The 24,443-nt window shown below is 31.5% G+C and overlaps 1 protein-coding gene across 1 annotated transcript; it reads left to right on the plus strand.

Moving 5' to 3' along the window:
- Positions 1-504: 504 nt before the first annotated feature.
- On the plus strand, positions 505-12,131 carry LOC133306288 (sulfite exporter TauE/SafE family protein 3-like). Its single transcript, XM_061506586.1, has 13 exons — positions 505-722; positions 2,643-2,758; positions 2,961-3,120; positions 9,024-9,224; positions 9,297-9,361; positions 9,449-9,476; positions 9,589-9,683; positions 9,774-9,860; positions 9,953-10,003; positions 10,212-10,433; positions 10,549-10,642; positions 11,050-11,190; positions 11,888-12,131. Exons 3-13 carry the CDS (start codon positions 3,066-3,068, stop codon positions 11,977-11,979), a joined length of 1,131 nt encoding a protein of 376 aa, XP_061362570.1. The 5' UTR covers positions 505-722; positions 2,643-2,758; positions 2,961-3,065; the 3' UTR covers positions 11,980-12,131.
- Positions 12,132-24,443: the final 12,312 nt, after the last annotated feature.

Raw genomic sequence — 24,443 nt, forward strand, 5'->3', positions numbered from 1 at the left:
TAATATAAACATAGAATTTGAAAAATAATTAATAAAAAAATTCACGAGACAAGACTTCTCTTTAGTTATATGTAGCCCTGTCCACTGTTGACCCGAAAATCAATAAATCGATTATCTTGTCAGTTAAAATCGATGACTCGGCCAGTTAAATGTCACGTCTTTTTCTTTTTTCTTTTTGCTTTCTTCTCTGTTCTCAATTCCTTTCTTTTTAGTGGGGTTTCATCTTGTCAAATCATTGTCCTCCATTTGAGTTTGTTTTTAGATGAGATAATGGAACGTGTCAACGGCCGAGTTGAGCTACCATTCTACAATGGAAACTTTCCATTTATTGCCCTTCCCTCTATTTCAGTTCTCACTTTCTTCATCGATTACATTGCCAAATTTTGGTGCCCATTTAACACAAATAAAGGTAGATTGAAGAATAGTAGTTGCTGAGTTTGACTGTTAGATTCCGAATATGTTATTTTTAGGAATTTTAAGGACACGTGGCAGCCATAGAGAACAGAAGAACCGCTTTCATTCATATGGGTTGTGTCTATATATATATTGCTTCAGCTCTTAGCTCTAGGACTATGAGTTTACCGTGTTGAGAGTGAGATAGATATTCATAGCAGCAGCAAATGGGTGTGTTTTTGGGTCATTTATCAGCTTGCTCTCTTCAGTGGTACTGGTGGTGAGCTTGCACGTTCTTGGTCATTTGACATGTTATTTGCTTATAACGTGTATGCTTGCTTCGTGTCTTTAATGGAACTAACAGTGTACACTTGAAATTGATTTCGTTTTGTTGGTATTCGTGGCTTAATCATTGTGTTTGGTTGTTTGGTTTCTTTTTATCAGTCTGTTCTTGAGAAGCAACCTAAAGGGGATTATTTTGTTTGCACAATAATATATAATTTATTATTTTTCATATTAGATTATTTAAAATTGTTATCATTTTTTTAAAGATATTTGAGTATATTGATAGATTTTTTAAAATAAATTATAGATTTATATATATTTACTTGATCATATATACGATTCAACCAGTCGATCAGATTAATGACCAATTCGAGTTTAATAACATTGACAGATACACGCTTCTTTTTATATGAATGATCATATGATCAAGGAGAATTTTCAAATAATTATTAATTATTTATTATATCTAATAATCATCTTGCTTATAACCTATTAATAGCTATTAGATATTTATTAACTTAACCTTGGTAAGATCAACTTTTTTGAAAAAAAATTTACTAATGGTTCCCAAAAACATAACTAAAGAAGCTTTGAAACTTTTCCTTTTCACTTTACTACTTATCATATGTACTTTAAACTTCTAAAACTCATAAGTAATTGTATGAATCGTCTAAACTTATTTTTACAAATTTCTCATAAATATTCTCATGAGAACATTTATGAAAAATATGGTAAGTCGTAACTTTTTAAAAAATAAGTACGTACTATTTAATAATTTTAACTTTTTATAATAATTAAAGGACTAAACTTTTATTAAATTAACACGAGCAAGACATTATATATATGACCTAAATTTCTATTTGATAAATATATTTCGCCAAAATATTTTTAAGTAAAGCTGAACACTTAATTGCTTGTCAAAGTAAAGTATATAAGTCCTTAACTAGTTATCTAAATAAATTGGATTATTTCATTTTATGTTCAAAACAACATATTATTATTTGGACTCATTATTTGTTTTTTATAAAAAGGAAAAATCTTTTAATTAAAAAAGCATGTTACTTTTTTTATAATAATTAGATAAGTTTTTCAAAAGGAAAAAGAAAACCAAACAAAAACAATTTTTTAATTTAAAAATAGTAGTTTATAAAAAAATCTTCAAAAAAAGTTATATCATAAAAATGTTTCTTTTGAAAGAGTTTCTAAATTTTTTATTATATCTCTCAAAAGAATAAAATACAAGCATGTTGTGAGACATGTCCACCTAATTTACAAAGATAAGTATTTGTGTAAGTATAAATTGTTAATAACTCTGTATATATAAACATTTACATGAATTAATTCGACATATATTTAGCAACAAAGCTTTGGGATCCTCCACAAACCAGAGTGCTTGGGATTACTAATTACTAGAAGAAATAATTAACATATATATACGACAAAGTAAAGTGTTTGTGTCTATCTCTTTCTTTATTAATAATAATTAAATTTTATTTATTTAATACATGTGGAGTGAGAAATAAATATAAAAATTTCAAATAATTACACCAAGTGAATTTTTAATATAAGAAAATCCAATCTCGTGTATCACACAATGAAATAGCAAAGAAAGCATTTGTATAATTGTATAAGAGATAAGAAATGAGAGAGACTAGGGCTTTGTTAACATCCATTCTACTCAGACCCAAGATTTTTTTTTTTCTTATCCATAAATTTCTCTTGAATACAAATAGCATCATTAACAATTACCGAGAGGCTCCACGTTCCTATTTGAAGTGAAGATTTAAAAAATTCTATGCATGGTTGTCATCATGATCTCATCTTGAAGCAAAATATATAGGAACATCATAGTACTAAAAGGACTTGGATTTGGATTTTGAAAGAGCTGTACTTGATGGCTGTGCGTGGATCAAAATGGTGGGTTGCTGAAAGGGTTTTGGTTGTTTTTCTTCTCCTTGTTTCAGCCGCTATTACTTCTTCTCATCAAAACACAGACCAGAAAACAACCTCGGCATCCAGTGAGACAAAAGGGGTTGATGCAAATCATCATGCTAAAGTATTTTACAAACACACTTGGCCGGTAAGAGTGTTCGCTTCATAATATATAACCGTGATCACAGTTTTCATCGAAATTTATGTTTTTATATACCTTAATTTGAGTCAATTTCAAGTAACCAAAATAGTAAAAGTATTTTTCAGGGCCATGCATGTGGTTATATTGGTGTTTGTATATATAAGTTTAAGGACGTAGATTTGGGATTAACTTTATTCTGCTTCTGCAGGGGCTGAAATTTGGATGGAGAATAGTGGTGGGCACCATAATTGGATTCTTAGGATCAGCATTTGGGACTGTGGGAGGTGTTGGTGGAGGTGGCATATTTGTGCCCATGCTTACCCTAATCATTGGATTCGATGCAAGATCAGCAACAGCAATATCAAAATGTAAGAACTCATATTTTTCTCCAATTCCTCCCCTTATTAACTTCTCTCTTAAAAATAACATTTGGGTCAAGTTATGAGATTTTCAATAATTCAGTGCACGGATGTGTGTGCGATATTGACACCAAACATATGGGGTTGGTATTAAGTTGCTTCCTTACTTTCTTATTCTCAATTTCCTTAATGAGATTAATGTTTGGAATTAAATTTTTTGTTTTGGCTTAGACCTTAGGACTATCTCCTTAAGTATTAAGGAATACAAATTATGCAACATTCTTAAGTAACATCCTTCATTTGGTTAGTTTTCATTTTTTATTGTTTTCCCCCCTAAATATGACTAGTTAATTATAAGTAAAAGATATATAAACTTACATATCTATCAAATATAATAACAAAATTCTTATATCAGGATTTTGGTTTGAAAATATGTGAAATTAATGATATATCGACAAACTTGTCATTCAGTTGATTTCGTCTCAAGTCTTTTGACGAGAAGAACATTAAGGGTCCGTTTGGATGAGCTTTTTAAAAAATGATTCTTTATGCATTGCTTTTTTAAAAATAACTTTTTTTAAAAGGTAAAGTTATTTTACATTTGGATGTATGATCTGAAAATCACTTTTACATAAAAAAAATTGTTTGCATGTTAAAAATTAAAAAAAAAAACACTTTTTATATATAAAATTACAATAAAGGAGAGATAAATTAGCAGGATCCTAGGATAAGGAGAGATAAAATAGGTATGATAGGATAAGATTAAAATTGTATTTTAAAAATTTATATTATCTTTTTTTCAAAAAAAATATATTATCTTTTAATTTCTGCTTTTTTTCAAAAGCAACCAACTACTGGCTATAAAAAAAAGCAGCATTTTAACTTTTATTTTAAATTTTGCTTTTTTAAAAAGTTGTTATCCAGACATCTAAAAATTCTCAAAAGAATTTTTATTTTAAAAGAAGCAATTTTTTTAGGAATAAAAGCCCATGCAAACGGGCACTAAATATACGTTTTCCACAAGGTAATAAAATACAAATGTTTTCTTTCCTACGTGCGTCTTAGGTCTACTATTTAATTACTTTTTTTTTGGGTAGGTAATGAGAGTTAGAACCCACTATTTAATTACTTATGTAAGCAATAAGCAATAGATAAAACTCTTATTTATATATATATATATATATATATATATATATATATATATATATATTTAATTTCATGACACTTGCCGAAATTATCCTTATTTAAAACTTTTTTAAAAAAAAATACTTTTTTATTATTTATTTTCACGCCTAACATAACTATCTTCTTCGAACCCTTCTTTTATCGCACACTCTACGAATGCGTAGAGTATGGTTGCCAGAAGGATTTAAAGAGAGAAGACAATAAATGGGGTTTTGTTGGTGCACAAATGGGATCCGTTTAGAGATTCTATCATTCTACTACAGGTGCATTTCTAATTAAGGCATTGTTATGGGGAGGAAGTGAAAAAGGTGATAGAAATAGTTAAGGACCAACAATGGAGGGAAAAGGAGATGAAATGAAAATCAAATAAGATTGAATGTGAGAAAGGCGAAAATAGAGAAGGGTGGAGTATCTTAGAACCTTCAAGTCACCACCCCAAAAGTTAGCTCAAGGGGTAGGAGTGTCCAAGGCTTTATAAAGGTCATATTAGTTGCTCATCTAAGCAATGTTGGACTATATATCTCAACACGCTTTCTCACGCAAGAGCCCTTTAGACTAGAAGGGTAAAAATTGCACATGCCTATTTTTGGTTTATCTTTTTGTGCTTTTTCTTTTTTTTTAATTCCACTTTTTAAAGCGGGGGACGGTGAGGCTCTGATACCATGTAAAGAACCTTGGGATACACCACTTCAAAAGCTAGCTCAAGGGGTGGGAGTGCCCAAGGCCTTCTAAAGGCCATATTAGTTGCTCATCCAATCAATGTGGGACTATATATCTCAACATAGTAAAGCCATTGGGATTGGTCTAGGTAGTGTGGGATTTAGGTGATTTGTATTAGATTATGTATTTAATTCTCACCTATATAAAAAAAAGAAAAAAAAGATAAGGGTGAAGTAAAGAGTCATTCGGTGAGAATTGAGATCAATGCACGATTTTGGTAACAAGGAGGTATGTGATAAATGAAGGGCCATAAGAAAAAAATTATATTAGGAGTAAGAATAAATAATAAAATAGTTAATGCAAAATTTAACTTTTTAAAGTTTTAAATAAGGGTAAATTTGAAAAACATAAAAAGCAAAAAATAAGTAGTGTTAATAGGCATATAATTAGAGTGCTAATAGCCTCAGCCTCACCTTTACGGATTTATTATGATACACAGTAATGTTTTTTTTACATTGGGCATGCATCACAGTCTTCCTAGAATTATTTTTTTCAATTTTTATTTCTGAGAATAGAAATGGATAAAAATAGTGTTTAATAAAATTGATTTATTTTTTATTCTTGAGAATGAATCAGTTCAATTTTTGTGCTGGAAAATAGAAAAAAAATCAAAAAATTTCTGCTTATTTTTGTTCTCGGGCACAAAATGAAAAACATTTGTCTCTCAAAATCACTCTCCACCACTACCATCATCACCACCACAACCATCATTCCGACACGATCACCGCCACCATCATCGTTACCCCCATCACCACCACGATGCCACCGCCACCGCCACCTCCACCCCACCGCCACCACCATCATTGTCACCACCACCATTGCCACCACTGTCACCAACCACAACCACCACCGCCACAGCTACTGCCGTAACCACCACCACCGCCGCAGCCACCACTACCACCACCACCACTACCATCACCATCGCCACCACACCATATGAAAAGGAAAGTGATGATTCGAAAAAAATTTAAGTTAAATAGGAAGGATTTTTTATTATATTATTGTTATGTTATCAAGCGCAATTCTCATTCTCGAAATAAAAATAGAACATGTTATCAAACACATTTTTTCTCAGAAACTGTTTCAAGGCACAGAAATAGAAAATAATTATTTCTTTTCAGAAACAGTGTAAAGGAACATAGGGTGTGCATGACAACCATTCTGTTCCCTGACACTGTTTCTGAAAAGAAACAATTATTTTCTATTTTTGTGCATTAGAATAGTTTTTGAGAAAAAAAAATTGTTTGATAACATGTCTATTTATATTCTGAGAATGAGAATTGCATTTGATAACACAACAAATGGTGGTGGCGGCGATGGTAGTGATGACGATGGAGGTGGCGGTGGCATGGTAATGGTAGCGGTGGTGGCAGTGGCGTGGTGATTGTAGTGGTGGTGGTGATGGTAGTGGTGGTGGTGGCGATGATGGTGACAATGGTAGTGATGTTTGGTGACGGTAGTGGTAGTGGTAGTGATGTTGGTGGTGATAGTGATGGTAGTGATGGTAGCGGTGGCATCGTGGTGGTGGTGGTGGTGGCGGTGAGGGTAGTGGCGGTGGTGGTGGTGGTGGCGGCGGCATGGTGGTACTGATGGTAGCGGTGGTGATGGTAGTGGTGGTGATGGTGGCAGTGACATCGTGGTGGTGGTGGTAGTGATGACGACGACGGTGGTGGTATGACGACAGCGATGACGATGGTCATGTCGGGATGATGGTGGTGGTGGTGGTGATAATAGTAGTGATGGAGAGAAACAAGTGTTTTTAACCCCTAAGGATAGCTCAGTTGGAAATGAGCTTCCAAGGATTTGCTTGGGTCACGGGTTCAAACCTTGTCTCAAGCAAATTCTTAGAAAATCTTTGGGGGCCATAGGATGTGCCTCTCTCCTCGAAGGAAGGATTAGTTTCATCCTTCCTCCAGTAACTAAGCTCAATGCACCCGCTGTTCCAATAAGGGGTAGCCTTCGGGCCGTACTCCGAAGATAAGGTGACCGGAGGAGGTTGAATGGGAATACCCTCCAGGTTATATAAAAAAAAGTGATTCTCATTTTGTGCCTGGGAATAAAAATGCAGAAATTTTATTATTATTTTTTCTGTACCCCAGCATAGAAATTGAACTGGTTCATTCTTGGAATCAAAATAATAAATCGATTTTGTCAAACACTGTTTCTATCCATTTTTGTTTCCAGAAACAAAAATTAAAAAAAATAATTGATTCTTAAAAGGTTGCCATGCACACCCATTATCATCTAATTATACTAGTAAGTATCTTATGTATTCTATAAATATTTAATTATGTAAATTATAAAAAAGAAATCATAATATTATAAAAGAGATTTGGTTAATTTAAGTGCAATTGAAAATTATAAAAGTTTAAAAGTGCATAATTAATTCAAAAGAATTTAAATTTCAAATTATAAAAAAATAAATTAAAAATGACATGTATTAAAGAAATAATAAACTAAGAAATTAGACCCCTCTTAAGAAAATACAGTCTAATTTGATACATAAGGATGGATTTATACACATTATTAAGAATTTTGATTACGACAACAACTACCTAAAAAGTAAAACAGTTTTAGCAGGCTAATTGACCATTGTGCCCTTGTATTTAAATTTTTTTTACCACTTTACCTTCCTTTTAAATTATATATTAATTTTAAAAGTTTAGTGTTTCTTATGTAGGAGATAAATTTATCTTTTACACAACATTAAAGTGTGTGGGGGTCTATGTGGGCCCATATAAGAAGAAGAGAAAAAAAATGTATAGGCCCACATATTTTTGTGTGTGTGCAGAAAATAAATTTATCTCCTAGTATAATATAAGAAACAATAAACTCTAATTTTAACATTTTATCAAAACTACACATCAATATGCTCTTGTTTGACCATATTAACCGATATTTACTGGAGTAATTGGGCCAGTTACTCGAGTAAATGACTTATTCGATTAACTAGTCTTACTTATTCGAGTAAATAAGGGCAATGAGCAACTGAGGAACTCAAATTTGGATTCACAAATATTTTTTATTCAAACCAAGTTCTAATGTCTTGTATATGTATAAATGGATTTGAGATTAGTTTGTTTGGGAGAAGTTTAAAGCCTTAATTCCGGTACCAGTCTCGAATCAGACTAGTCACAAAGCGATGAACTGATTGGAATGTCTCAAAAAAACAAAAAAAATAAATAGAAATAAAGTATTATCCTTGAGTTTCTACATTAAAAATAAATAGACAATCTTGTTTGGCAAAAAACCTCCTCCTGACATCCAATTACTTAGTTGTTGGAAGAACTCATGCTTTGAGTTGAAATAGTTAAGTTTCTTTTTGTGTTCTTTATTTATTTTGTGGCTTAAACCTTTTGTTTAAAAAAAAAAGTTGTTCTAGATTTATTATTATTATTATTTTTATTTTTTTTTGATAACATTATTATTATTTTTCAAAAGTAAAGATGTTTGAAATTTGTTTCGTACTTACGCGCGCACAATGAAGTGTTAAGAGAATAGATTATCCTTAACTTCTACTTACCAATTAGTTCCTTGACAGAAGAATTTAAGACCTTGACAATAAAAGATGAGAGAGAGTAGGAAAAGACCCATTGAAAATCTTGGCGAAACTCTCTCACTCGACTCTGCCTTCAAGTGTGTTCAAGATCTGTCCCAATTTGAAGATAATTAGATTGGGTTTGGGTTAAAAATAAAATAAAATGTATTTTCAGGTTGAATTTAGGTCACGCTTCAAATTGACTATATTCATCATGATTTGTATAATACTTCAAAATTGTTATTATTTTAAACAGTGTTAAATAAAAAAATATTTAATTAATATATTTTGCATTACGTAATAATGCTTTTGCATTAAAATAACCAAAAAGGAAAAAAAAATCCCCTTTATAACCAATAACCAGTGATAATAGTCATCTTATTTGCTTCAAATTTTTAATTTAGTTTTCACTATATTCTTTGACATCTTATATGGATGAAATTTGTATGTTTCTGTTTGTTTGGTTAAGGCATGATTACTGGTGGAGCAGGAGCAACTGTTTTCTACAATTTGAAGCAAAGACACCCAACCCTTGACTTGCCTGTGATTGACTATGACCTAGCACTTCTTTTCCAACCAATGTTGATGCTTGGGATCAGTATTGGAGTTGCTTTCAATGTTATTTTTCCTGATTGGATGCTGACAACTTTGTTAATAGTATTTTTCATTGGTAAGAAATGCTTAAATTTGAGTATTTTCTTTATTTTTTCCCTTTGCCTAATTGAGTCTTGATGTGAAACAGGCATTTCAATTAACGCTTTCCTTAAGGGTGTTGATACATGGAAAAAAGAAACCCTTAAAAAGAAGGTTGCTTAAACATGGCTCATCCTTAATGTTTCTTTTTAGTTTTGCTTTTTGATGCTTTGGTTTAATGCATTCCTGTTATAATTCCAGGAAGCTAGGGAGAATTCACAGTTAAATGGTAAGTGGTCTGATATTATTTCTGTTCTAGCATTCTGTATCTGTTCTGTTAGTTACTAGTTGATAGAGATAGTGGTTACCAGACATGTCATGCTAATTTTCAATGTAATCAGATATTGGAAGGACTGAAGATGTCGCTCATGATCTTCAAACAGCAGATCCGGTCAATGACAGTCATACCAATACTAATCAATCAAGGAAGAAAGTGGTAGAAAATACAGACAGTTGTGCTTTCATGTTCAACTTCTGTTTCTTTTTTTTTTCTTTTTTTTTTAATGAAATCTAAATTGCCATGCAGGTTTCTGTTTTTGAGAATATTTATTGGAAGGAACTTGGACTTCTTTTGTCTGTCTGGATCATGATACTTGCATTAGAGATAGGAAAAGTTAGTATCTAGATGAACTATTCAACTCTCAATTTGAGTTTTTCATTAGTGAACATAGAATGAGGATGATATGTGCCTTTGTTTTGAAACAGAATTACACAACAACTTGCTCAGTGGTATATTGGACTTTGAATCTACTGCAGGTATAAACTACAATACGAGAATTCAATTGCTGGAAACCAAAATTTTCATCTTATATTTTGTTCTCTCCAACTTAACCAAGCCAATAATATGGCCTCATGGTTAAGTGTTGATGACCCAAAAGTTTTATTTTGGTCTTAACTTTAAATATGGTTTTAGAACCATTGAACCATCAATATCAATATATATCATTTTTTGCTTGTCATTCAGGTCCCTATCACTGTAGGAATGAGTTCATATGAGGCTGTGCTTCTATACAAAGGGAAGAGAGTCATAACATCCAAGGGAGAACAACAAACACAATGGCGAGTGGAGCAGTTAATTCTGTACTGCTCCTGCGGCCTAGTTGCTGGCATCATTGGTGGCTTGCTTGGTCTTGGTGGAGGATTCATCTTGGGTCCCCTTTTTCTTGGACTAGGAATTCCTCCTCAGGTACCTTTCATGATTCACTTTTCCATAAAAGTCTGAAGATTTGAGGATTGCCTAATTGAGATTTTTATGTTGGTCCCTTGGAACTCAACTCATATTGGGGGAATTTTCCACAAAGGTGTCAAGTGCTACATCCACTTTTGCAATGGCATTTTCTGCATCTATGGCAGTTGTGGAATATTACCTCCTGAAACGTTTTCCTATTCCTTATGGTAAGTATATGGATGAATGGATTTAAGGAGCACATATATAGTTAGACAATGGTTACTAGCTAATTGGTTATTGATAAAGAAAGAGGAGGAGGTTGTCACACTAAAATGAAGAAATAACTTCCTATAATGGACTTTTGAATGAGTTGTTTGACCATTCAGCATGTGTTTGAATGATGTTTTTGTCCATTTGGTACACTCCCAAAGTTATTTTCGGGTGAAGGATGTTTAGTTTCGCGGATTGATCATGCGGAATTACTATTATATTTTTAACAGTTTTGTGGGAGCCAAATTGCGGAACAAAATGCCTCCACTAAAAAAATAACATTAGAACATGTAAAATACATATCATAACGCCTCATATGGTAAAATAGCCCCTTTTTAATGTTTCACTTTTGACTATCTTGCAGCTCTTTACTTCGCAGCTGTAGCTACTGTTGCTGCGCTTGTTGGGCAGCATTTGGTTAGAAAGCTTATTGCCATTCTGGGGAGAGCATCTCTGATCATATTCATCCTAGCCCTCACGGTTTTTGTGAGTGGAATATCACTAGGCAAGTGACTCTTTTATGGAGATTATGAATTTTGCTTTTCTTTGCAACATAATTTTTTAAAAATATATCATGTATTTTTTTTCTTAAATCTCAAATTGGATTTACAAGATAATTTTATCTCATATGATAGAAATACGTTAAACTCTTTATTTAAATATAAGTACTAAAAAAATAATGTATTTATATTTCAAATATATAAGTTAAAAATATGAACAAATATTATTTACTATTAGTTTAAGGATATTAGTACTTTTATAAAAAGCAAGGGTTCTTGGAACTTCCTTGGTTTTATATATGGGAAAGTATTATTTTACAAAAATTTTTACAAATTTATGCAAATTGCACTATGTTCTCTCGGGAGAAGATAGTGTGATTAGTATTCTCTCGAGAGAAGATAGTGTAGTTTGTAAGAGTTTGTAAACAAAAAAGTTTATAAATATAACTTCTCCCTTTATATATATATGCTTTGACTGAATAAATTATTTGAAGTGAGTTTTCAAATAAGTAAAGGTTTTTTTTTTTTTAATTTCAGTATTTTAATATATGATACATTTTAAATTAAATTAATAACAGATGTCCTCCTAACTATTCTATAAAGACAAGTTCATTTTATTTTTTTTAAATTCTTTGACATTTTCAATAATTTATTACGATGGCTCAACTTTTTTCTGTTTGTATTTATTTTTTTAAACTACAGGTGGAGTAGGCATATCAAACCTGATTCAGAGGATTGAAAAGAAGGGGTTCATGGGGTTTGGAAACCTTTGCACTTACAAGGTTGGAAATTAGAAATCATGATGGGCAAGGAGTAAATGGCTCCTTATTTCACAATAATTTAGTGTTGTCAGGGTTTGTATTAAAAAAAAAATTACCTTTTCTTTTACCAAAAATATTTTACCTTGTTTGATTGTTCTACGACTTTATGACTGTCTTAAAGTTGCATCAACAATTTTAATATTCTTGTTTTGGTATTGAACATTTCTAATATTCAGCAATACAAATTTTAAAATTAAATTAAAACAATTTTCCATAAATTTCAAAGATATATTTTCCACATTAAGTTAAAAGACATGAATTCTCAATATTAATATAAAAAAGGGGCTATAACCAACAAAGTCCAGTACTGTTGGTAGATAGCTGGGTTCTTTAAACATGCTGACAGAAATTTGATCTCTGATCATAAATATGAAAAAGGCTTTGTTAGAAGAAGTTTACGTTTACCCACTTAATGTCCACAACACTCCAAGATAATTTTTAATTTCGTATTTTAGCAAAAGAAATTCAACTTTTTTTAACCCATTAATATAATTACGATCAATTTAAAAATTGAATATAAATAAGTCACTTTATTAAAAAAAATTCATATCCGAACATCTGCCAATAATAACGGGAATCCTCCACGTAGAGTACATTATTATTCTCTCATTATATTTTTTTATATTTTGTAATAAATGTTTTTTTAAATATCAATCAGGTTTTTTTTATTCCCTTTTAAAATGCATTAAATTAAATGGGTTTAAGAAAGGGAAAATATTTTCTCCTTTTAAAAGAGAAAAATTTCTCCTACTAGTAACTCATAGCATAAATGGGTCTCACCTTGAATTTTTTTTTTCTCCACTATTTTGTAGACTCCACTTATACTATGAATCACTGATAGGAGAAAAATGTTCTCCTTTAAAAGAGAAAATATTTTCCCTTTTTCTTTATTTTCTTTTTATATGATCTCACGCGAGCTCCACATACTTTTATATATACGTAGGAGATAAAATTATCTCTTACAACGTGAGAAATATTAATCCCCCAAATTAATATTTAAAATATTTTGAAATATATGGAATCCTATCAAGCATAATATACACTCACTTTTGATGACGGTGAACCGTCTTGTGTTATATGTATCCACTTACCACATGTGTACAATGGCCACGTGATAAATTATTATTGGTTGAAACCGGTTGTCACAGATCCCAGCGCAAGCGCACTATAAAAGTAAAAAATAATGGATTTGGATTCTCTCATGTTAAAAAAAACATGACATGGTCATGTGGGGAATCATAATTATACAAAGATAGATCAATGGTAATAAAGGAAGAGAGAAAAATATTTAAATAGGTAATTACAAAATCATAACTATTGATTCACCTTTGTATGGTTGTAACCTTCTCATATGACCATATCATTTTTTTTTTCACATGATCCATTTCAAAAAAAATAGAAAAAAAAAACAAATTAGGTCATTCAGCTGCTAAGGTAATCTTTGAATTTCACTGTCTCTCTCCTTTGCCGGTTAGTTTGTACATAACTTTCTCTCCTTCATTATTGTGTTTTTTCACTAATTGTTTAATGGGTTTTATAAATGTCCTACAATGGGGAAATCGATATATCATGTTCCAGAGACATGCTTTGGTGTGGCCTGCCAAATATTAGAGAAAAAAGCATTGCACAGAAAACGATTTGAGAGATGAGGAAAAATAATTTTTCCGTAACATGACCCTTGCTTTTCCCTTCTTTAATAGGTTTTATAAATGTCTTGCAACTAGAAAATCAATATATTATGCTGCAGAGACATGCTTTGGTGGGCCCAGCCAAATATTAGAGAGAGAAAAAGAAAAAAACATTGCACGAAAACTGATATGAGAGCAAGAGGAAAAATAACTTTCCTGTAACATTACCCTTGTTTTTCCCTTGTTTAATGGGCTTTATAAATGTCGAAAATCAATATATCATGTTGCATAGACATGCTTTGGTGCGGCCCACCAAATATTAAAAAAAAAACATTGCACAAAAAATGATATGAGAGTAGGAGGAAAAATAACTTTCCTGGAACATGACCCTTGCTTTTCCCTTGTTTCATGGATTTTATAAATGTCTTGCAACAGGAAAATAGATATATCATATTGCAGAGACATGATTTGGTGGGTCCGTCAAATATTAGAGAGAGAAAAAAAAGTATTGCACGGAAAATGATCTGAGAGCAAGAGGAAAAATAACTTTCATGTAACATGACCATTGTTTTTCCCATGTTTAATTTTAACTTTTGGTCTAAATTAAATTTCTTTGTTAATGTTGGTAATTCATTTTGAATCGATTCCCTTGGAATTACAACTCTCACGAAAGTCCTTTGAATGTAAGTCTCCCTTTCTTCAATTGCTCGAATACCAAAAATGTCAAAAGATTTATCCATGTAATCAGACAAAGTAAATAATAAAGAAACAAAAATTTCATATGACCACATCATATAAAATTTTAGCATGAGATGTACCTCCAAATAATGAGGTGATGGGGTTTCCAACGTAAGCATATTTTTGCATTGAAAACAAAAAAAACAAGGAAACCTTAAAAAAGAGAAACTGTAGACTCGTTTACGGCTATAAATATAGGGAAAAGTGTGTATAATTTTGAAGGATGTAAAGTTGTGTCATTTTAAGAGAGAGAAAGAGATAGATAAAGGAGGAGAGAGAGTTGACAAAAAAAATAAAGTTGTGGGTCCCACCTCTTTGTGAGAGTGAAAGGATGTAAGTTGTGTAATTTAAATGTATAGACACTTTTCCCATAAATATATATATCTATTTCAATGACTTCACTCATGACTCATCCCACTAAAGTAGAGGAAGTTCATGACACTACTACTGGTTCTTATTCATTTTTTTTTTTACGGTAAACATTGGTTCTTTTTTTCTTGGGAAACATGCTATGAATAAAGTCTTACCGGATCAAAACTTAATGGGCTCAAGCCCAAACTCAAGTCTAGCTCAAAACACAAAAGACACCAGCCTAAGTCAACAAGTGCAATTCTGCATCCCTGATATTAAAGCACGTGTAACAAATCATTACAGATGGCATACCTGATTCAATTGGTTAGGTTTCGAGTTTCTTAGTTGGGAAAAGCATCATTTTAAGACTTTTGGGCAAAAGAATTATCCAGTTAAAGTTGATTGGATAAATTTTTTCAAACTAGTGCAGTCAAAAACATCACTGGTACTGACCAGACTAGTCTCGTCAATGATACTGATGGGACTCATGCCATGTCAGTGCTACGTAGGCCGTTCCAGGCCATAACTTTTGACTTGAGTATTCAAATTAGATGATTTTTTTTATTTCACGTAACTTTTCAAGATCTACGCAATGACACCTCATTTGACATATTTTATCTCTCACAAACATAGTTTGAATTTACAACAATAGTTCCACAGTTACAAGATTATTTACATCCATAAGATCCTGAGTTATTTCCGAACCAACACCATGAGCTACCGCACGTAACATCTTCTGGATTTAAATGCTCTTGTGATTGTGGTACCATTGTTACAAATTTGAACTATGTTTGTGGGAGATAAAATATGTTAAATATGTGTCATTGCGTAGATCTCGAAAAGTTACGTGAAATAAAAAAAATCATCTAATTTGAATACCTGAATCAAAAGTTACGGGCTTCCGAAATTTTACGTTAACAGGATTGGCATGAGTCCGACTAGTCCCTCCCATCAGTATCATTGACCATGCTAGTCCTGTCAGTACCAGTGACGTATTTGACTGGATTAATTTGCAAAAACTTATCCAATCAACTTTAACTAGAAAATTATTTTGTTCTAAAATGCTAAAATAGTGCTATTTTGTTAGTTTATTTTGAGAGCAGTTAGCTTCTAGATTCTTTCTCTTTCTCTTCGATAGCCGGTAGCTGGTGTTTATCATCTATATAAATAGAGAAATCTTGGATTGTGATTAATAACTTTAAGGGAAAAACTATTCTAATGTTATATGAGATAAGTTTTTATTTTTACACATCTTCGATAATTGTGCTATCTTTTTTTTATGTGATAGAGTTCATAAATTTATTTCTATTACATGAGATAACTTATCTTCTTTAACATGAGATTAATAAAACCTAACTTTAATGAAGATGATTCATTCCTTCAATTTCAAGATAAAGGTTGACATTGGTTCTTATTCTTAGGACCCGTTTGGTATGCAGAATTTTTGGAGATACTCGAGAAATTGAATTTTTTTAAATTTTTAATTTTAAGATATTATCGTAAACTGAATGTAAAAATCATATTTTTAAAAATTGAGATTACTGAATAAAAAAAAATTTCGTCTAACAAGCGTGTCCTCGTAAACCATTTTAAACTCTCGCATGTGTCCAGTCACCCTCGGCTTTAACCTGAACACAAATGGCAACCAATTAATAAAGTTTCATTTTCAAAAAGTCAAAATGAAACTATGGTTTCATTTTTAAATAAAGTCAAATGGCACACCCCCCGGGCCATGTCGATCCCTGTAGTTTGGAATCCTTTGCGGGTCATTTGTCCTATGTGGCCATTAATAAGGTATTGTTATAATTTAACAAATCCAAATGTCCTTGTCTAATAAATAAAATGTCCTCATCAATCCCATATCATTTTGAAAAGCCAACCACACTGTGTCAATGACTTTTTCATATAAATTTTATCAACTTATCTCCAACACCCAACCAAAATCCTAAACCTCTTTCTCTCTCTCTCTAGTAACCCCTTTTCTTTCCATGGACGATCACCGAACGCCCAATATAAAAATATATATCCACTTGTTATCAAAAAAAAAAAAATATATATATATATATATCCACTATTATATGGTCAGGAAGATGTTTAAATCTTAACTTTAATAATAGAACTAATGTGTGACATATTTGTTTTCAACCTGTGGCATGTTACAATATTGCAAGTCAATTAGTAATTAATCAAGCTTTTATGCTGAATGTCACGGTAGGGGTACGTACTTGTATGTATTATATACATTGACGGAAGCTTTTTTTTTTTTTTTTTTAAATTTTTCCTTCCTTGTACAGGTTAGTTACAGGGTCTTTATCCCGCGTTCCTGATTCTATTTCTAAAGTATCCAGATGTGATTGGTTCCTGCAAGGCTGCAACAACTTCCAATTGACTATTTGTGCCTTTTCTTAGTATATGGCTAGTGTATGGTTGGGAAAGATAAGAAAGGATGTTGTATTTGTAGTTTATTGCCCAGGATATAATTTTGTGTGTATGTGTATGTAGGGGCATGTATGATCCAGTTCGGTTCGATTTTTTTGTGGAGGCAAACTAAATTTAAAAAAAAAAACAATTTAGTTCTCAAAAATGAATTGATTTATGAATTCAGTTCAGTTATGAATTGGTTCATAATCAGTTTGGTTCAATTCAGAATCAGTTATGAATTAGTTTTTAAAATCAATTTTGAATCCAAATAAAAATTACAAAAAGATTGAAGGAAAAAAAATGTATATATAAATGACACTAAATTTTTTTAAAAAGAAATAAATATTTAAAAATAAAAAATAAATAAGAAATAAAAATACATAGAGGATAAAATAAAATTAAAAACTAAATAAATACAAAAAAGAAAAGAAAAAAAGAAGACAGTAAATAAATAAATAAATAAATAAGAAAAGAGAAACAGAGAGAAAAAAGAAAAATAAATGAAAAAAAGAGAGAAAAAAACTTGTTTAGTTCATGAACTAGTTTTCAGTCCAAGAATTAGTTTTTAAAATTATTTCAGTTCAAGAATTAATTTTAAAAAATTAATTTTTTTAAGTGTAATATTTTTTGTGGTTCTTTTGCACATCCCTAAAATTGGTTATTGAACCAGTTCTGAAAACTTGTTAAAAGTATGAAAATATTGAACAAAAATTAAAAATTAAAAATATAAATAATACTACAAATTTGAAAGAAAACAATAAATAATTAAAAATAAAAATAAAATAAAGTAAATATAAGAGAGAAAAATACATAAGAAAAAAAAGAAATGAAATAAAGTAATAAAAATAAAGATAAAAGAAGGAACAAAATAAATAAGGAAGAAAAATAAAGAGAAAAAAATATATATAACAAAAAGAGAAGAAGAAGAAAACAATTCAATTCATGGTTTTTAAACCAATTCGATTCTTAAACTGGTTTTGAAAACGAGTTTGGTTCATCAACCAGTTCAGTTCATGAACTAATTTTTCAAAAGCAATTTAGTTCAAGGACTGATTTTTAAAATGCAATTCAGTTCTGTTCACAGTTTAGTTTAGTTTTTTTGGTTCTTTTGCACACCTATATGTGTATGTTTTTATGGTTTATTCTTTGGCTTCACATAGAAGCTTAAGTTAAGGGTGAATGATTTTTAATAAGTTGAATAGCTAAGCTCTAGTTTTGCCATTAAATATACCCGGCGGTACTAATATTTTCTTCCTAGAAGGTTAAGGCTTGATTTTTGCTATTGTTGTACTAATGTACTGATATAATCATCTTACTACTAATATTTTCATCCCAGAAAGTTAAGTTGTTGACTCGTTTACGGGTTCAAGGACTAGAAGATGATATTCGTGGATCATGTTAGGAATAAGCTATTTCTTCTAAATGTTCATCATCCACCGACAGGTTGATGCGGATCCATCTTGTGGGCAACATCTAGTAAGTTTTATTTGTTACTAATGATGTATTAATTTCTTTATTTTCCCCTCACTTGTTTGTATGCTAATGTTTTCATTTAATGTTGTTATCAGGTGTGAGCTATATGATGAGGTCAAGACGTTCATTGATGAGTGCCTGTTTCGTAATTTCAATCAACCATAGAGCAGCTGGAAAGAGATTTCTGAGCTCACTCGCACTGGTTGGTTGAGTGAATTCATGGTAAGTCATGTCCATTTAATGGTTCACTACTAAAAAAGTATGAATTAGAGACGAATTTTAAACACGAAAAATATTTCGTCTCTAATTGAGACATGTTTTGAGACAAGAAAAACAATTTGTCCCTATTTAGGATAGAATTAACGATGAAATAAGTTTTGTCTCTAGGGCGGATTTTGAGATGAAAAAATATTCTGTCCCTATTTGGGACAGACTTAGGAATAAAATATTTTCCATTTCTGCAATCCTTCTCTAATTATGTCCCTAATAAGGAGAGAATATTGTTCGTCCCAACTTGAGACAAAAATAGGATATCGTTTCTAAAATTCGTCCATAAATTCGTCTCTAATAGGGATGAAAAAAATTCGCCCCTAATAATGATGGAAAACACTCGTCCATAATAGGGACATAAAATAATTCGTCCTTAGTTAGGACGAATTTAGGGAGTGAATTTTGTATTTAAGTGTTATTATTTATGAAATTGCAAAAATTGAACTTTTTGCTAGATTATCTAGATTGGATGTTTGTGTAAAAAAAGTAACATTACGTGATTTATGTTGTGATAAATATTTGAAGGTGGTTAATCAATCCTGCTAGTGACTATTTAAGTATGGGTTAGCGACGAAAAAAAATTATTTCTAATTCTATCCCTAATAAGGAGGGAAAATGATCCATCCCCTTTTCTTAACAAAAATTAGGGATATTTTTTAAACAAAAATTAGGGATATTTTTTAAATAAAAATTAGGGATATTTTTATTAAATAATTTAGAAAAAAAAACAAAATTAGGGACATAATTTGTTCGTCCCTAATAGGAAACGATTTATTATGTTCCTATTAGGGACGAACAAATTTCGTTCCTATTAGGGATGGACAAATTCCATCTCTAATTCTTTTAATGGGGACAAATTTCACCTTTCTTCTACTTGTTTTTGTTGGCCACCTTGGGGACGAAAAATATCTTTTAGAGACGGACTTATTTCGTCCCTATTTAGGGACGAAAATACATTTCCGTCCCAAATCATTAGCGAGGAGCATTTTGTGGAGGAAATATTTTACGTCCCTAATTTATTAATGGACAAAATTATACCCTTTAGGGATAAAAAATTCTGTCCATAATCCTTGCTTTTTTAGTAGTGGTCTAATTCATTCTTATCAAAATGCGTACTAATTAATCACTTGTATCAAATTGTGTGCTAATTGTTCATGGCAAGTTTAGGAGGTTGCTCGAGCATCGCCACGATCTGGTGAGAGTTTGGCATCATATAGCCACCAAGTGGTTTTTCGATCGGATAAGGGCAGACATATATGGATTAATCCTGACGTGGCCAAACAATTGAAGCAAAAATAGGCAACATATGAGAGCTTTAAGAGGAGGTCAGAGCAAAATAAGCAAAATAAGTCCCAAATGCAAGGACCCTAATATGCCGAAGGCTCAATTCCAATCAGTGCACATAGGATAAAGCTTGTAAGTATACATTGTTTTCTATTTTGATATCCTTTATTTGTACTTACAACTAATTAATGGTCCTCATTTGTATTTGCAGACCATTTTTGGGGACGTGGAATCTCTTGATTAGGCTACCTTTGAGAGAACCCATTCCCAAGAGTCCAAGCTGGGAAGCAGAGGATTAACAACAGGTCCTAGCAAATAGTGGTGAGACATTTATTGCTTTACTTTTGTTTAAACTATGAGATTTAATTTTATTTTGCATGTCCACATTTTTTTTTGCTTGTAGGAAAACTATTAGAAGCTCCAAGAGTAGAGGGCCACACAGTCAGCGACAGATGGTTTATCTGACTCTTCTCAGTCTGATAACCACAAGTTGTAGGAGGATTCAACAAGAAAGAAAGAGTGTTCAGGTTGGGAGGATATGTCAGCCATTTGAAGCCTAGTAAGCACCGCTCATGCCTGATTGGAGGTGTTTATATAGGTAAAGGCATAGTTAATTATTTTACATTTTCACTCCTCAATCCATTTAAATTAAGTACAAAAAACGTATTTATAATGATCTATTTACATATGAGAAAAAAAATGAAGGCGTTGGTTCGCAGCATGGACGTCGAACAGCAAGAGAAGACGTCCCAGCTGGATGCGCAGCTGCAAACTCAATCAGAGGAGCTGGATGCTTCGACACATCATCTGAATCTTCAAGCGAAAATGATGAAGCAAATGCAGGACCAGCTCTAGCTCCTAATGAAAGAGAAGGAAGAGAACAGCAACAACAAGAAGAAAGGATCGAGTCTGGATAATGACGATGACTAGGATACTATTTTAGAGACATTAGTTATGATTATAATCATTTTTAGTTCGTTTTGTTGGCAGCATTTTTGTTTTATTTAAAAATAGTATTGTTTTTATTTCATTTTGTTTACATACAATTTTTTAATTTTTTAGGATTGCTATAATGTTTACTTTTGTTGATACAAATTTTTATTTTAATTGTGATATCCAGTATTATTTTTTCATTTATATTTTATTTGCACTTGAGTGGTTGCTGTTTACATGTCGAAATTAAATAATTATCAAATTTGTTTTTCTAATTTGTCCATTTGCGACGAAAATTTTAAAAAATTTGTTGCAAATTTGGCAGACAATTTGCGTCATAGATGGTTCAGCCTGTAGCAATTTGCGGCGATATTACATCACAAATTCCTCGCAAGTTTTGCAAAAGTAATTATTTGTATTCGATCACAAATTCTACGACAGAGTAAAATCATATTTCTGGTACAAATTTGCGATGGTTTCTTCATTTATTTCTATCTCGATTTTTTGATGGAAACTTTTTCCATCGCAGCTTGCGACTGAATCCCAATGTCAACATGTCTTCCTATTGCAAAGAAATATTACAATTTTGTGTCGAAAAAATACCGTCGCAATTTGCTAGGAAAATTTGATCGCCCTATTGTCGTCTCAAAAATTATTTGCGATGAAACAATTTGCGAAGGAAATTATTCATCACAAATAGCGTGTTTTTTTTAGTGTAACATTTTTTCTTATTTACATTTCTTTTAACGCATCTTTTACAATTTTTTCCTGAGAATGGTAATCTGAGACTCATAATAACCCCATATTACTTGATGTGTACGCTTGCATAGTTTGAGTAGATTTGCTCTTCGTATATTTATACTTGTTCCTTATACATAACACTTGCTCCTCACATATTTTGCTCTCACTTAACCTCGATCAGATCTTGACCTAAACTTCCCATGCAACAGCTTAACGAAGAAGTCAGTCAAAAATCAAGAATACTAATTTTATAACTATTTATATATTTAGATATATAAATACAAAGATATGGGATAAAATAAAATAAGATTATTATATAACTATTTGTATATTTCATAATAGAATGTCATAAAAATCACGTATGTTAAGTAAAGTGTAATTTCTTGGACCAAATCTTGCTTTAAAGAAGTCTTATATATCCAAAACAACGAGCCTAGTAAAATTCTCAAAAACATGAGTACATCCGTACAAAAATTATTACGCATAAATAAATTGTTAATAACTATGTATATATAAACATTTGAACTTTAAATATTCTCTTTGGGAGAGCTAGCTTCCGTGGAAAATACTTGTGGTTAATTCAAAAAGGGATAAGTTATTCTACCTACTTTTGCTTACCCCTTTCAATACCGTTCGATTACAATATCATCCAACGGTTGATATCTACGATATAAAATAAACTATTCTTTCCTCTCTTTTTTCACTTCCTCTCACATCTTTTCTCTCTCCTTCCCTTTCTCTCTTTCTCATTCACCAATACCTATACCTATTTTAAATTATCTTCCATCTGAATCATTAGTTCAGTTCCATAGACACTGGAATTCCATTAACCGGTTCAGTTCCTGAGACTGGAATTCCATTAGCTGTCGAAAGTTTGGAGATGGGTGTTAAATCGTCTGGCAATAATGACATTGGAATTCCATTAATCGGTTCAGTTTTTCTCATATGATAATTCAAAAGATAATTGTTAACAATGAATCTTTTTTCTCAGCAAGTTCCTTTTTATCATTATTGTTAACAATGAATCTTTTTTCTTTTTCCTTTTGATGTTTAATTTCTTCGGTTCCTCATGTGTATATTAGAAACATCTTCTTTATAGATAAATTACATCAAGTTCTGTAATTATCATATGTTATTTTTGAGTCAATCATTGCTGGAGATTGGCACAAAGGACTTGACTTTTGTCCAACTAAACCAATTAATTGGAAGGAAAACCGGAGGAATATCAGTTTAATTCCATTAGCAGTCGCATGATTGTTCGAGGCAAATAAGTATACGCTAGCAAGAGAAAGGGGAGAAGAGAAAGAAAGTGTGGGAGGAAGTGAGGAGAAAGAAGGGAAAAAAAATTATTTTATATCGCAGATATCGACCTTGGATGAGATTGTAATCGAACGGTATTGAAAGGGTAGACAAAGGTAGGCAAATTAAGAGTAGGTAGAATAACATATCACATTCAAAAAAAGAACTTTAAATATTTACATGAGTTAATTTGACATATATTTAGCACGAAAGCTTTGGGATCCTCCACAAACCATAGTGCTTGCGATTACCTATTGCACCGACACTAACATGAGACACGACACGACATGACACTCCGATACATTAATTCTAAAAACGGTTAGATCTCGACACATTAGGACACATTTTGCTATTAAATAATATTTTAATTTATGTAGTCTATATTATATTTAATATTCAATAATTTAACTAAAAAACAAAGTTAAACTTATAATACCCATAAATTTAGCAAAGAAACGTAAGATATCACAAATATTTATATTAAACTCAATAATCGTCGCAGTTAATAGTTGGAACTAAAAACACAAAGCAAACTTTGAACTATTTTTGAGTCTCTGCAACACGTGTTAGAGTGTCGTGAAGTGTCGGACACAACATGTCAGACTTTTTTGAAGTGGCGGTGCATCATAAGTGATTACAAATTACTAGAGGCAATAATTAACATATAAGACGGAAGCACTGGGCATTACGAGAATAGATCCTCTCGTGTTAAAATTTCATATAACCAAGGGATAAGTTATTCTACCTATCATTTTTTTCTGTCTACCTTTGCCTATCACCCTCCAATATCGTTATATCAGAATCTTAACTCACATTTATCTTTCTCTCTCTTCTTGAGATTCTGATCTAACGGTATTGAAGAGTGGTAGGCAGCAGAAAAAATGGTAGGTAGAATAACCTATCCCTATAATCAAATCATATTAAATTTTTGTGTCTATCTCTTTATTCATTAATAATAATTAAATATCATCTATTTAATGTATATTAAGAGAAGGATACATACAATTATACAAAATTAATGATCAGTCACGTGAATTTTTAATGTGACTATGTGAGAACATCCACTCTCGGGTATTATACAGCGTGACAACATCCACTCTCGGGTATTATACAGCGTGACAACATCCACTCTCGGGTGTGATACAGTGAAATAGCAAAGAAAGCATTTGTATAATTGTACAAGAGATAAAAATAATTCTATGCATGGTTGTCATGGTCTCATCTTGAAGCAAAATATATAGGAACATCATAGTACTAAATAAAAGGACTTGGATTTTGATTTTGAAAGAGCTGTACTTG

Source organism: Gastrolobium bilobum, unplaced genomic scaffold, assembly GCF_033153095.1.
Source record: "Gastrolobium bilobum isolate Gb01-03AN ecotype WA unplaced genomic scaffold, APGP_CSIRO_Gbil_v1 utg168, whole genome shotgun sequence".
Taxonomy (NCBI): domain Eukaryota; kingdom Viridiplantae; phylum Streptophyta; class Magnoliopsida; order Fabales; family Fabaceae; genus Gastrolobium; species Gastrolobium bilobum.